Source organism: Cyprinus carpio, chromosome B15, assembly GCF_018340385.1.
Source record: "Cyprinus carpio isolate SPL01 chromosome B15, ASM1834038v1, whole genome shotgun sequence".
Lineage (NCBI taxonomy): Eukaryota > Metazoa > Chordata > Actinopteri > Cypriniformes > Cyprinidae > Cyprinus > Cyprinus carpio.
In genome coordinates, this window is record NC_056611.1 from 4357673 (window position 1) to 4373943 (window position 16271).

At 39.9% G+C, this 16271-nt stretch overlaps 1 protein-coding gene across 2 annotated transcripts in view; it reads right to left on the reverse strand.

Moving 5' to 3' along the window:
* Window positions 1-16271, reverse strand: part of ift80 (intraflagellar transport 80 homolog (Chlamydomonas)) — a 33952-nt gene that overhangs the window by 13613 nt on the left and 4068 nt on the right. For both annotated transcript variants that reach the window (XM_042738955.1, XM_042738954.1), the window contains 5 exons: window positions 16111-16221; window positions 10103-10171; window positions 7411-7520; window positions 6139-6228; window positions 2815-2952 (listed from right to left, as the gene is read on the reverse strand). In XM_042738955.1, coding sequence (XP_042594889.1) covers window positions 2815-2952; window positions 6139-6228; window positions 7411-7520; window positions 10103-10171; window positions 16111-16221 — 518 coding nt within the window. The remainder of the gene's footprint in view (window positions 1-2814; window positions 2953-6138; window positions 6229-7410; window positions 7521-10102; window positions 10172-16110; window positions 16222-16271) is intronic.

The window sequence follows — 16271 nt, forward strand, 5'->3', positions numbered from 1 at the left end:
ATATATTGACTCCATCTACATTTTGATTATCATTCTGAATCCAATACAGTCTTTTTTCAGCTTTTTGTTCAAAATATTATTTCTTCCTTTCTATTTATTTATTTATTTATTTTTTATGAAACCCACATTCAAGTGTTTATAATAAAGAATGCATGAAGCTAGAATTAAATGTTTTTGTTTACAAGCAGATACTCTGTTCTTTCTTTGGATGTTTTGCATGTTCAGATATCCATATAACAAAATATATACACATTAAAACCTAAATAAGGACATAGTAGTATACTTAAAGTATGATGTAAAGTTCACTTAAAGAAAACTTACGAGTATACTTGAGGTATAAAGCTACTAAACTAAAAGTTAGATTGTACTAAAAATGCTACAAGTATTTAATTAGTAAACTATCAGTATACCCATAAGTTCACGTTTAGTATTGTTGCAGTACAAACTAAATGTAAACTAGTTGTGCACTCGAAGTTTACTACTGTTATACTTAAAGTATACTTTTATATACTACAAAGTGGGCCAATATAGTACCAAGGAGCATTTAAATAGTACACCTTACAAGCATACTACTAGACTGTTTCTGACCTTAATGATGAGAGGAGTTCTGTGAGATTAAAACCGGTCTTATAGACACAGTTAAACACATCCTATTTGAATTAGTTTCTCTGCTAAAGATTGATACAGCCTTCAATAATATATTAATACATTATATAATATATATAATATACTGTATATAACATAATATATTAAAACATTAATACTGTGTATAGACCGTAGAACATTTATATACAATACTATAATGGATTTAACATCAAGTTTTAAAGTCTAACCAAAATGCATGTTTTTATGTACCCTTCTCACTTTAAATACTTTGGTGAGTTAATAAGGTTTTTATATAATGTTTTAATGTATTTAAAATATGGTTTTTTTTATGTACCCTTCTCACTTTTTACTGGGATATTGGCTGTTTATTATTACTTAAAAGCACATATTAATGGTTTATTCTGCAAAGACATTATTCTAAATCCTTAATCCTAAAACTACTTTACTGAGTATTAATAAGCAGTAATTAGGAGTATATCAAGGCAAAAGTGTTAGTTAATAGTTAGTTAATAGTGAGAACTGGACTCTAATCTAAAGTGTGAGCAGAATAATTGATGTAGTTACTTGAAAAAGAATTAAAATAACAGTTTCATGTCTATCCTTGTATCATTAACTTGTCGAGGTGGATTTAGGATTTAGTAAGTAATTAGTAATAAGTAATTAAATACTTTTTGGACAGAGTAATTTGTACAGTTATCTAACTGCACTGATGTAATTAATTACTTAGTAATTAATTAGTTTTTTAGAGAAACTTACCCAACACTGGATGAAATACATCTACAGGGAGCCTGCTGAACCTGATCTAAGTTGGGTTGGATTTGGTTGGTTTTATGAAGTCTAAACCTAAAGTGAATCCCAGAGTTTCTTCAGAGAGCTTCATGCTGCAGGCCACATATTTCATTTTTCAACGAAAATGTTCACACTCAAAAAATTTGAGCTCAACACAACGCATGGTGATCTAAGTCAAATAAATGTTAGAAAGAAAGTTAATTCTGTCTTCACTGGGGAGGAAGGCAATCTCATCTCACACATTCAGGCAGCATCATGCGTCTGAGGGAATGAGTCCAGACGCTAGACTGCAGCTGCACACACACAACATGTTCACACACACCATCACACGGCAGGACCTGAGCATCCTTTGAGAACCTGCCTAATGAATAAAGGGCAAACGGCTGATCTTAGTCCATCTGACAATCTAATAAATGCACTAGCATAAAAATACGAAAACACTGAAGGCAAGTGTATTTGTGTAGCACATGTGACACACAACGGTTATTCAGAAAGAGTTAAGACACTGCAAACACATCTGCACTGCATCTGTGATGATGTGTATCTGAAACCAGCTGCGAAACGCCAAATCTGTGTTTGTTTAAGTGCTCTGGGGCTCGTGTGTTATTACTGAGGGGGTTAATGCAGTGAACTGCTGACACAGCATGAAAGCCCTCACAGCATTAACCCTTCACTCGTCTGCTCACACACACACACACACACACACACACAAAGACACACATACACACACACACACACACACGCACAGGCCGTCTGAACCAAAGGACAGAGCTTAAATAGTCCAGCCATGGATTACAGCACTTACCATGAGAAAGGTATAACATTACAGGCACAAATCCCTATAAATATTACACAATGAGGTTGAAATTACTAAAACAGCTTTTAGACTTTTTGTGTTTTTTATGGAAAGTGCCAGTAAGCTTATGATCCTCATGCAGAAAATTTAAGTTAACAAAGTTTAAGGTATAACAGAAGTAGCGGGAGGTGTTTTCTTATGTATGTAAGTAAAACATTATTGAAAAACATGTAAAACAGACAGCTTCAAGTAAGACAGGGACTTCGTTCAATCTGAATATGAGCATGCAGTCGACTGCAATAAAGGGCAGAAGAGCAAAATGAATGGAGAAATGTGGCACATGTCACCAGAGAAATGTCTGTCATTTCACCAGAAGATCAAGTAATGAGATTTGGAGTAAAGATTATGAGTTCAAATGAAAAAACTAAACATCATCTGTGGATGTGCATGGAGTCGTTCACAATCCGATCAATGTATGAATTTAGGATGAATTTTCCATCTCCTTCTGACTTGAAACTCTCATTTAAAACGTGTTTGAGATGAAGTGAAATAGAAGAGTCTCTGAATGATGCTGAACTCCAGCAGATGTCAGGGGCTGTGAGAGGAGCGTGTGTGTGTCTTACCCCGGTCTTATCACACAGTCTGAGCGTGTGGAAGGAGCCCATGGCGAAGAGCTCTCCGTCAGGAGCCCAGGCCACTGAGGTGACGGGGTAATCATGAGCCGAGCTGGAGAAGAGCAGCCGGCCGTAGCTGTCCCACACCTGCAGCACACAGAAACACTCTCACACTCAACTCAAGAGGAGCCGGTCAATACACATGAGCTGTTAAGTTTAATCATGTTAAAGTGGCAGGAGAATGTCACTAACAAGGCCAAAACTCGGCCCTCCAGAAAGAAAAGACGTCATGTTAAAAATACAAAGATGAACATCCATAATTAATGTCTTTTGAGCAGGTAACTGCCTTTCTCCATCTATGGTTTGGATTTAAATCCAATGAATTCTCGTCCAGTGTTGACACGAGTTGTATCATGGGCTTTGTTCAATTTCTCAGAAAAACAAGACTGCATATCTTCACTTTGCAGCTCATGTAAATGTATGATTTAAAGGGCACCTATTATGCAAAATCCACATTTACATGGTGTTTAGTCATAAATGTGTGTTGGCAGTGTGTGAACACAACCACCCAACAATGATGACTAACCTAAATCCTCATTTTTAATCCCTATTAGGCCAAATCAGTCTCACTGCGCCTGCTGTTTTGATTCTCTGAGCAATATGACATCACATTGCTTAGACCCCGCCCACAGTGTCTGACTGACAGCCCTGTATTTTCTCTGCGCTCAAGCAGCTGTAATGCCAACAATGTCTCGTAAGCAATCCCTGTGTTCGGATAAGGGCTGTCAGTTTAACGCGTTAACTTAAATAATTAGTTATGAAGAAATAACGAAATTAAAATATTTTAACACAGTTAACGCACTGGCCCCGCCCCGAGACCTGTACATCATCTTACATTTCATACAGTTGACTGTTGATAAATATGATGCAGGGCAACAACTCCATAAATGCAGCTGGGCCAGTGTGTGCTGTGATTGGTTAGCTGGGCCAGAGTGTGCTGTGATTGGTTAGCTGGGCCAGTGTGTGGTGTGATTGGTTAGCTGGGCCACAGTGTGCTGTGATTGTTGTGATTGGTTAGCTGGGCCAGTGTGTGGTGTGATTGGTTTGCTGGGCCAGTGTGTGCTGTGATTGGTTAGCTGGGCCAGTGTGTGCTGTGATTGGTTAGCTGGTTCGCTGTGTGATTTTGTTGGTTAGCTGGGCCAGAGTGTGCTGTGATTGTTGTGATTGGTTAGCTGGGCCAGAGTGTGCTGTGATTGGTTAGCTGGGCCACAGTGTGCTGTGATTGTTGTGATTGGTTAGCTGGGCCAGAGTGTGCTGTGATTGGTTAGCTGGGCCACAGTGTGCTGTGATTGTTGTGATTGGTTGGCTGGGCCAGTGTGTGTTGTGATTGGTTAGCTGGGCCAGAGTGTGCTGTGATTGTTGTGATTGGTTAGCTGGGCCAGAGTGTGCTGTGATTGGTTAGCTGGGCCAGAGTGTGCTGTGATTGTTGTGATTGGTTGGCTGGGCCAGTGTGTGTTGTGATTGGTTGGCTGGGCCAGAGTGTGCTGTGATTGTTGTGATTGGTTGGCTGGGCCAGTGTGTGTTGTGATTGGTTAGCTGGGCCAGAGTGTGCTGTGATTGTTGTGATTGGTTGGCTGGGCCAGTGTTTGTTGTGATTGGTTAGCTGGGCCAGAGTGTGCTGTGATTGGTTAGCTGGGCCAGAGTGTGTTGTGATTGGTTAGCTGGGCCAGAGTGTGTTGTGATTGGTTAGCTGGGCCAGTGTGTGTTGTGATTGGTTAGCTGGGCCAGAGTGTGTTGTGATTGGTTAGCTGGGCCAGAGTGTGCTGTGATTGGTTAGCTGGGCCAGAGTGTGCTGTGATTGTTGTGATTGGTTGGCTGGGCCAGTGTGTGTTGTGATTGGTTAGCTGGGCCAGAGTGTGCTGTGATTGTTGTGATTGGTTGGCTGGGCCAGTGTGTGCTGTGATTGTTGTGATTGGTTGGCTGGGCCAGAGTGTGCTGTAATTGTTGTGATTGGTTGGCTGGGCCAGTGTGTGCTGTGATTGTTGTGATTGGTTGGCTGGGCCAGTGTGTGCTGTGATTGATTGTTGTGATTGGTTGGCTGGGCCAGTGTGTGCTGTGATTGTTGTGATTGGTTGGCTGGGCCAGTGTGTGCTGTGATTGTTGTGATTGGTTGGCTGGGCCAGTGTGTGCTGTGATTGGTTGGCTGGGCCAGTGTATGTTGTGATTGGTTAGCTGGGCCAGTGTGTGCTGTGATTGGTTGGCTGGGCCAGTGTGTGCTGTGATTGTTGTGATTGGTTGGCTGGGCCAGTGTATGTTGTGATTGGTTGGCTGGGCCAGTGTGTGTTGTGACTGGTTGGCTGGGCCAGTGTGTGCTGTGATTGGTTGGCTGGGCCAGTGTGTGCTGTGATTGTTGTGATTGGTTGGCTGGGCCAGTGTGTGTTGTGATTGGTTGGCTGGGCCAGTGTATGTTGTGATTGGTTAGCTGGGCCAGTGTGTGCTGTGATTGGTTAGCTGGGCCAGAGTGTGCTGTGATTGTTGTGATTGGTTAGCTGGGCCAGTGTGTGTTGTGATTGGTTGGCTGGGCCAGTGTGTGTGCTGTGATTGGTTAGCTGGGCCAGTGTGTGCTGTGATTGGTTAGCTGGGCCAGAGTGTGCTGTGATTGGTTAGCTGGGCCAGAGTGTGCTGTGATTGGTTAGCTGAGCCAGTGTGTGCTGTGATTGGTTAGCTGGGCCAGTGTGTGTTGTGATTGACAGCACTCAGCGCCTGGTCGGGAAACGTCATGCCCCTTACCTGTGAGCTTCAGTGTAAATATTGCGTCAATTTGAGCGTGATTTAAACCCGGATGATTGTAACCACTCTAAGTTTGTCTGCTTGGGAAAGCTAGCGTGTCTCCGACTTAGTGATATAACACTCGCTGCCTTCTGTAGTGCAGCTCAACCAGGTCTCGTCCCATTTGTCGGTATTTGTGATATCACAAATCCTGGAAAATATGCCTTGTAGTCCAAACGAGTTGTTCGTTGAAAAGTTATTTCTGTTAAATAAAATATCTCTTTTTGAAGTGGACTTAGAGCTTTGTAACTTTGCAGATCTTTTTTTATGCTCAAACAGCAACATTACAGACTAACTAAAGTTGAAAAAGTGAAAAAGCATAATAGCAACCCTTTTGATATTTGTATTTTGTTGGAAAACAAAACAGAAAAGGGGAGGATATTAAATTTTAGAAATCCGTGCAACATTATGAGTTAGAGGCTTTCTGCTTTGATTTAATTTATGGAAGGGTGGATTAAGACTTTTTAAGATCTGCAGAAACCCTGTATTTACATTGATCTTTACCTTATATTTGCAGTCTTCTCCTCCTGACAGTATGAGATCGTTGACAGCACTCCAATCCACCTTCAGAATGACTCCGTCATGAGCTTTCCACTGCAGACACAGATCAAACACGTGTGGGATCTACCAACTTGTACTTATGTGTGCGCACATTTGATAAATACAGATTTTTTTGTACCTACACACATTTTAAATTTCATTTGTAGGACAAAATATAGAATCTTTTCTACACACTCTTGATAAATGAGTGCCCTGGAGAGTTTGATTAAAGCACTGTGATATCTATGTCTTCCCTACTTATAAACTACTACATATATAAGCTACATATGACAGCGCAGCCTGAACACACGTGTACTTGTGCTAATCTGTGTTCTGCTGTCTCTAGGAACACACACACACTGCTCTCTTCCCACAGATGTGAATGCATGCTGCTGTGTGTTTCTGCTGAGTATATGTGACCCGCCAGTGACACTGCCCTCGGGTCTGAGCTCAGGAGGTCAAAGGTCATGTGGGGGAGGGGTCTTTGTGATATAACAACTATAACAAAGGAACAGGGGCATATTCCCAGCCATCCCATCACACTCATCAGTATTATGAGGTACTTCTCACATGAGTCATGTTACAGGACTACATCACCAGCAAACCCCCTAACGCTAGCATTTGGTTCCCATTTGGTTATTTCTAGAAACCAAATAATAACATTCTAGGGTTTTTTTGTTTTTTCCACTTTGAAAAATAACCTTCCCGGAATGTTGCAGGAGGTCATTATTTTTTTAGCTTAAGTTTAAAAACAACATACAGACCACAAAACGTTCAATAATTGTTATTTTTAAGTTTTACTTAGCAACCAAAAACGAACTTTTCCAGAATGGTGCATATTTTGATGTCTTTGTGTGACAGCCTAATAAAACTTGTTCTTTTTTAGAACCATGTAAACTAACCTTCAAATTAAAACAATGCACATGTCTTTGTGTGATGATCTATACAGAGCATTTTATGATGTTCGTTTAATTTTTCATAATCATAAATTACACTTTGTAGAATCTGACATTAGTTTAAAACAATGTTTAATAAAATGCAGAAATTAAACTCTAGTGGCTGTTCAACAGTAAAAAAAGCTATCCTAGTGAACAGTTAATGTAATTGAAAAGTCTAGTAAATGTTGGTGAATAACTGTCAGTCTATGAATAAGTCTCATCTGTGTGGAAGTGGTAGTTTGTGAACACAGAGTCTGGGCTGTGGTGTGTGAGTCGTGATCGTGTGTGTACGCTGTACCTGCAGGACTTTGGCGCTGGGCTGCAGGGGTTTGATCACCAGCTGTCGCCCCGATGTGTACAGAACCCGTCCTGAGTCTGGAGCCCACGCCACGGAGTACACGGGAGTCCCTGCACAGACACCACGAGCCATCACACACATGTCCAGTGTGCCAGATACACACCACAAAACAGCCTATTTGCATTAAGTAGTATAAATCCTGCTATTGTAACATAGTGTAAATATAACCTTTAGCTATTTGCACCTAGTGTAAATAGAATATCGCTAAAAATACAGCTATTTTCACTTAGTGTAAATAGAATTGATTGCTATTTAAACAGTGCAAATAGCTGCTGGCTTATAGTGATGGATAGGTGTGAATGAATGAGTGAATGAATGAATGAGGCATTTTAAAGCACTTTATTGTGTATTGCTGTACACCCAAAGTGCTTTACAATCATATGGGGATCTCTCCTCATCCACCACCAAGCTGGATCAATCCGCTTACTGATTACAGTGTAATGACTTTCCTCTCCGTCTCTTCTGTTCATGTCTTTCTCTGGCACACACAGCCACAATCTGCACATGTGTGTGTGTGCTGGAAATGACGTGTGTGTTGCATTAGAATGTGTCTCTCACATCTGACACTGGATTTTCACACAGCCAATCAAATTGAGACCCTAAAGGAGGTTTCAACTACTTGGTCACTGGGGTCCAAAACAGTGTTTACTGCATAGTAACTAGGGATGGAACGATTACCGGTTTGACGATAAATCATGATAAATCGTTTCATATTTTATTATTAAAACCGTATTTGATTACTGCGACTTTAACAACTCAGGATAAATAAATGTTATCCAGCATAAAGCAGAGATTTAAGTAACAGCAGAGCTGTAGAGTAGTTTCATTTTGTGTGAAAACATTGTGGAAAGCTGCAAGGTTTTAAACGAGTGCTCAGGGAATTATACAAATGAATATATTAATAAGTTAACTATATGAATGTACCTCTGAAGATACTGTCTTCAGAAAAGATTGGATGGCATTTTGTTTTCACCTTCGCTGCATGTAATTGCTAATAAACCAGTGTTGTTTACGAGAAACAGCTGTAATTCTGCTGCTCCATCAGCGCCACCTGCTGTCCGAGAGTGGATTTACAGAGACTCACATTCACATTCAGTCTGTGTGCAGTTTCTGTCTGGACTAGAAACAGACCGGATTTACATGCCCTGCTGTAGTTTATGACCGGCTGATGAAAAACAAGCTCATGTGGATTCTACACATTTAAACAATTCAGATAACGTATCTAGAATTATTTATGATGCATGATAAAATACATGTAATCGTTTATTATTCAATCATCATTTTGACTTGACCCTTTTCTTTAAAGGCTGAGGAGGTTTACCTTTTTATGAAACTTTTTCGAAGCTTTATTTAATATTTTGTACATGTTATTAGTAGGGATGCTCTGATTTGATATCGGCCGATAATCACATTTCATGACTCGATCGGTACTCACTAAACTTGTGACATAAATGATGTGGGGCCGCAGTCATGTCATCACACGCACACACACACACTCTACTCTGTTTTGTTCTTTCAGTAGTTTAAATGTTTCTATTTATTTTGTCCTCTCTCCAGCATTGGACAATGTTAAATTTCCTAATGAGCTGCATCAAACTACTCCAATTAGTTCTTTTAAGAGTTTAAATGTCTTTCTTTATGTTTATTTTGTCCTCCACAGTTTACTTTTGGATATTGTTTGAATAAACCTTGTGGGTTGCATCAAACTGCTCCATTTTGTTTGTATTTATTTTTGTCTATATTAAGTTTCTATACATGATGTTATGCATAAACCCCATTTTAAAAGCATATTAAAATGTTCACCATATAAGGAATAATTTTTGTGATTATTTATATAACAGAAGCACAATGACAAGAAATCAGTACTCAATATCGGCTGCAAAAATCCTGATCGGAGCGTCCCTAGTTATTAGATAAACTGTTGTCAGTCATGTTATCATTTAAAATCCAGACATTGCTAATCATTGCTAATGTTATTTTTTTTTTTTTTTTAGTTATTATATTTATTGTTTGTTGATTTTAAATACACAACTTGGTGAAATTATTAACGTGTCAGTACTTTTTGAACATTTCCAGCACATTTTAACAATACCGTGATAATACTGATAATTTAGGTCACTATAATCGTGACAGAACATTTGCATCCGTTACATCTCTAATAGTAACATAGATTTTTATTCATTCTTTTGTGTTCTGGAGAAGAAAGAAAGGCATACAGGACTGGAAGCACATGTGGATGACTAAAATGTTTTCGTAAGTTGTATGGCTCAAAAACTCGGTCTGTTTGTAAAGTGTGAAACTAACAGCTAAGTGTGTCAGAGTGATTCTCAGGTGTTCCTGTATGATTTCCCATCGCAGCAGATGCTTGAAAGCTGTGATGTGTGTCAAACCCAGGCATTTCAGTAGGGCAGGGAACAATAAGTCATATTTTAAACTGTAAGCTCTGAGTTCTGGATCTTGCAGTATATTTTCTTCAGAAAGTAACTGCAGTGTAAATATCAAGAACATTGTGATTCTCCATTTCATAACCCCTTTATATCCAGTATTTAAATATGCACTCCATTTCATGTGTTTAATTGTGTGTGTGTGTGTGTGTGTGTGTGTGTGTGTGTGTGTGTGTGTGTGTGTGTACCTTGTTGGGCGAGAGTAGACCTCAGCATCCCACTCTTAGACCAGATCTTCAGCTGTCCGTCTTCACCAGCTGACACACACACAAAAACAACACATAACCTCGTAAACACTCTGATCCATCTGCTTAAATATCACTGTCATAATGTGAAGTATTTCTGAATGAAGTGAAAAATAAACAAGGAAAAACCTCACAGAAACGTATAAACTAATCTTACAGTTCACCTGAATAATAACACAGTTAAATAACACTGACACTGTTCACTCTTTACAGTCAGAGAGGATCTGAGTCTCTTTCTCCAGGAGTCACTGTCTTGCTCACTCAATGCACTGTTATGACTATCAATCAAGTTTTGATCAAACTGTTTAAATAGGGACTCTAGAGACCTCACAGACACTACTGTAGAACTTCCTGTTACAAATACACCGGGTTACCATCCGGTGGCACCGCAAAACGGCAGCCGGACGCTGAGCTCCGCAATTCTTCTGTTGTTTGTGTTTGTTTGTTCTGTTTTTTGTCTTTCTTCTTCCATAAGTTTTACCAGAGACGAATTCCTTAACATTAGGCAACACATCCCAGACAATATTTGCCAGAACAATATCAAAACTGACTGCCACAAATAGATTTTCCAAAAGGCTTTGACTTCGTTGAATAAATATGAACACTACAAGTTACAAAATCAAAAACCACCGCGGTTGTTTTTATATCATATCATTATACCATACTGTACTTCAGATGGAAAACCGACTGTTTTCAGAAAATTGTCGCTGTCATTTTCATTCCATCTTGTGAGTAATGTCTGATAAATCAGCGTTTGTGAGCTCAGCGCTGCTTTGTATACAGCCGTTACCGGACAAACCTCTATCTCTCTAATAGCGCCTCCGGCTGGCAGAAAATAATCTGTGTATTTATGTAAGGGGCGGGGGAGTGCCGCCACAAATAGAGTGCAAGGCTGTGGGAAACACTTCTCCTCACCCGCACCAATAAGGACTTTTCAAACTCTGCTGCACTGTGCTTCACTGAAACCTGACTGAGTGAAGCCATTCCTGACAACACACTTCATCTGCCGGGCTACCAGCTGTTCAGAGCGGATCGCATCGCGGAGTTAACGGGGAAAACGAGAGGTGGTGGATTGTGTTTCTACATCAACGAAAGTTGGTTTTCAGACATCACAACGCTGAAAAAGGTATGCTGCCCTAACTTAGAGGCACTCATCATAAACTGTAAACCTTTCTACTCGCCGCGGGAGTTTTCCTCTTTCATTTTCGTGAATGTTTCGACACATGCGTGAGCACCGCGATGCAACAACTGGCCGAACAAATAACTGAAATGGAGCAAAGGTACCCAGACTCTATTTTAATCATTCTTGGAGATTTTAACAAATAAAATCTCTCCTGTGAACTGCCAAAATACAAGCAGCACATTACGTGTCCCACCAGAGACAGTAATATATTGGATTACTGTTGCACAGCAATAAAGGATGCATATCACTCTGTCCCACGAGAAGCTTTGGGGCTCTCCGATCACTGTTTGGTTAATCTTATACCGACCTACAGGCAGAAACTGAAATCAGCTAAACATGTTTTAAGGACTGTTAAAAGATGGACTAATGAAGCAGAGAGTGATTTACAAACTTGTTTTGACCTCACTGATTGGAGTGTTTTTGAAGCTGCCGATCTGGACGAGCTCACAGAGACTGTAACTTCACATATCAGTTTCTGTGAAGATACGTGCATTCCCCCCTCCCTCCCTCCCCCACAATTCAACCTGTGCTTAAGGTCTGTTTAGAGGACGTGAACTGGGTCTTCAGGAAGCAGAAATCTAGAAAAGCTTAAGGTCCAGATGGTGTTTCACCTGCCTGTTTAAAAGTCTGCGCTGACCAACTGGCCCCCATCTTCACACAGATCTTTAACAGATCACTGGAGCTGTGTGAAGTTCCCTGCTGCTTCAAACGCTCCAGCATCATTCTGGTCCCCAAAAAGCCCAAAATCACTGGACTTAACAACTACAGACCTGTCGCTCTCACATCTGTGGTCATGAAGTCACTTGAGAGACTGGTCCTGGCCTACCTGAAGGACATCGCTGGACCCTTGCTGGATCCTCTCCAGTTTGCCTACAGAGCAAACAGGTCTGTGGATGATGCAGTCAACATGGGATTGCATTACATCCTGCAACACCTCGACAGACCTGGGAATTATGCAAGGATCCTATTCATGGACTTCAGTTCGGTCTTTAATACCATCATGCCTGACCTTCTCTCTGACGAACACACACAGCTCCCCGTGCCCACCTCCGTCAGTGGATCACCAGCTTCCTGACAGACAGGCAGCAGCTAGTGAGGCTGGGCAAACTCACATCCAGGACTATCACCATCAGCACTGGTGCCCCCCAGGGATGTGTTCTCTCCCCATTGCTCTTCTCTCTCTACATGAATGACTGCACTTCATAGGACCCCTCTGTCAAGCTCCTGAAGTTCGCAGATGACACTACAGTCATCGGTCTCATCCAGGACAGTGACAAGTCTGCTTACAGACAAGAGGTTGAGCAGCTGGCTGTCTGGTGCACTCTCAACAACCTGGAGCTGAACACTCTCAAAACAGTGGAGATGATCGTGGACTTCAGGAGAAACCCCCTTGCACTCCCCCACTCACAATCATAGACAGCACTGTGGCTGCAGTGGAGTCATTCAGATTCCTGGGCTCCACCATCTCTCAGGACCTGAAATGGGACACTCACATAGACTCCACTGTGAAAAAGGCCCAGCAGAGGTTGTACTTCCTTCGTCAGCTGAGGAAGTTTAACCTGCCACAGGAGCTGCTGAAACAGTCCTACTCTGCCATCACTGAGTCTGTCCTGTGTTCATCCATAACTGTCTGTTTTGGTTCGGGTACAAAATCAGACATCAAGAGACTACAGCGAACAGTCAGGACTGCTGAAAGGATCATTGGTGCCCCTCTGCCCAGCCTCCAAGATCTTTACATCTCCAGAGTGAGGAAAAGGGCTAAAAAAATCACCTTGGACCCCTCACACCCAGCCCACTCTCTCTCTTCGAACTGTTGCCCTCTGGACGGCGCTACAGAGCACTGACCACCAGAACAGCCAGACACAAGAACTGTTTTTTTTCACACAGGCTCTATTCAACCTGAACAATTAATCTTCATAATTACACACCGTCCATCACAACTAACATAGTTATCTGACATTTATGTTAAACTGCACACTTTGTAAATAACATATCTACACACTAAAAACATACCTGTACATTTATCTAAACAATTAAATATTTCTCCTATACTTCTATTTCTGTATATATAGTACATTATTTAATGTTTTTGTTGTTGTTGTTGTTGTTGTTTTTTATATTAGCGTTATATTACATCCCTACTGTGTTATTCGTATGTACTTTCTTCTACACTGGAAGCTCCTGTTGTCAGGTCAAATTCCTTGTGTGTGTAAACATACTTGGTAATAAAGCTCTTCTGTTTCTGATTCTGATTCTGAAATAACTTCCTGTAAAGCTGCTATCAAACATTGGGTATTGTGAACAAAAAAGTCCTATACAGATAAATATGACTTGACTGATGTCATTGTTTTAATTTCTCGGCTATATAAAGTCATACAGGTTGAGAGGGTCAGTAGATGACCACAGAAGCAAGGCTTGAGAACGGTTCACTCCCAGCAGAATCCATATTTTAACATTTCTCTCCATGTGTTCCTCTGTTTTATTATCATTCTGAAAAAATACTGGTTAATAATGTTATTTTTAAACTTTTTCTTTGCCTATAATAATAAGTATAATAATAAAGTACAGCGTTTTCTTTACTCAAAAAAAGAAGAAAAAAAAACAGGCACAGACTTACAGCATCCTCTTTTCTAGATTTTGGCCAAATGTAGGCTACTAAAAAAAATCTGTAGTATTTTTATAAGATATTTAAAAATGTTTCCTGCATTGTTAAAAAATGCTACTCCTATAAAACTGAGTTTTGAAAGGGAAAAAAACCGTTGCATTTTATTATTACATTCAGAAATAATGTGCTAAAATGTCGGTAAAGCAAAATGTTTACAAACATTATAAAACACCATATAAGCTATATACATGTTGTAAGAGCCACATAGGGATTAGTTCATCTGAAACAATACTTTAGTAAAATTAATAAGAAAATATTTCATTAAAATTCATAAGAAATAATTCTGGTTTAAAATGCATACTTAGTAATGTTTAGATCTGATAACATTTAATTATTTTGAGCTTCCAGTCAGATCGCACTACGTCATAACGCAAGCGACTGGATGTGTTTAGTTTTAGTTTGAAGTTAGAGACGATGGAAGCAATACAGTTTTTTGACCGTTCATACCATGTCTATGTAACATTTTTTATTTTACGTTTTGGAAGTAAACATTTAAAAAGAAGATTGTGGTTTGCTCGTGTTTCAAATACTGGTTATAATTTGACTGACTTCAAAAGGTGGTACAGAAGAATTAGAAGCAACTAGGTGCCACTACACATACACATATAAACAGTTATTAGATTTCTTTCTCTCCACAACAAATCCTCTAAAGTTAAGGCTATAAAAACGTCAATCCAAAAACAAATTAATTTAAAGTGAAACTGAAGCTTACGTTGAGCTTTTGCTAAATAAATAAAACTGTAAAATAAAACCATTTGCAAAATATAGAAGAATATTTTTTTGCTGTCTTGTTTTTTTTTTTTGTGAACTTTGGATCTTGTCACAATGATCCGAATCTCAGCACATTTTTTCTTCTGTTTTGTTAATCTGTCAGTGATTTAAGTGAAATGTGTATAGACTATTCCTTTTCTGTAGGCCTATAGTTTTATTCTGTTTCTCCGTTCACAGAAGCGCTGCAGGTGTGATCTGTTGAATCCATCTTACACTATCCTCTGATAAACTCTTACCCACGATGAGTTCCCAGCTGAGCCAGTATTTCACTCCTGATTGGTTGACAGCAGATATAAAATAATAAATGGAACGATGAAATAACGTTATTAACCAGTTAATGGCCATTCCAAATTTTAAATTCTGTTTGGAACTTTAACATTTTATTCTGTTTCTGATTCTGTTCCTGTCAAAATTTAGTTTGTTTCTGGTTTCCATTTTCATTCCTTGAAGCAGTTCAGAGCCCTGCACAGAAGTTTAGTGTGAACTATCTTTTCGTGTTCGCAGTTTACCCTAAAAGACACAATTTGTAGGAAAAAATATGTTTGTTGATTTCTGTAACTGTGGCGTTATCACTGATTTATTCATTTGAACGCTGTGTGCATAATTATTAGTTAAGTTGATATTCTGATGATATTTTTTTTTTTTTTTCTAGCACATTTTACCAATTCCAAACCACATCAATCTTAATACCTCCTGTTCATTTTGTATGTAATCATTTATGAGTGATATATAATCGTCCATGACGGCTGGAAGAGAAAAACTCCTTATATTCAGGTTTGCAGAATTATTAGCCATGTTTTCTTTGACAGATAAAATGAAGGTTTAACTCAGACTGAGAAGTCAAAAATTATTAAATCCCCATGAGAAATATTCATAACTAATGCGATACAGAAATTGCTGAGTTGAGTTAAGACGTGACCACTGGACAGCAAAACGCTTACTGGGTCAGCGGGGTCAGAAAAAAACAGGTGGAGAACAGACATGTTAGCTAAAGAATTAATGTGAAGAATTAGGTGTGAAACCATCAGGAAGCATTTAGTCTCCAGTGCCACCATTTTCCAGAAGTGTAACCTTCCTGGAGTCTAGAGAAGTACAGGGTGTCAGGCTCTCAGAGACTTTGCTTGACCCTCACTTAATAAGAATAACATGCTGAAGTGTTGTGAAATACATTAAGACTGATGTTATATTCTCTTTATGGACAGATGAGTTGTGAGTGACTCCAGCACCACATCCTCTTGCACCACTGTCTGAAGGATGTAGGAGATGGAGTGAAATAAAACTGAGATCCCTGTCTTCAGATGCACTCTTCTGAGGGTGTATACTGCAGTGCACCTGTGATAAGAGCTGTCCCGTCATGATTCCAGCGCCCGGCGAGCACAGCTCCTCTGTGGGCCTCCACACTCTTCTCTACACGTCCAGATTTAGACACCAGGTGGAGTTTACCTGCACAACACAACAGATCAAGCTTCTGTACTGACACTGATGCTGCCACA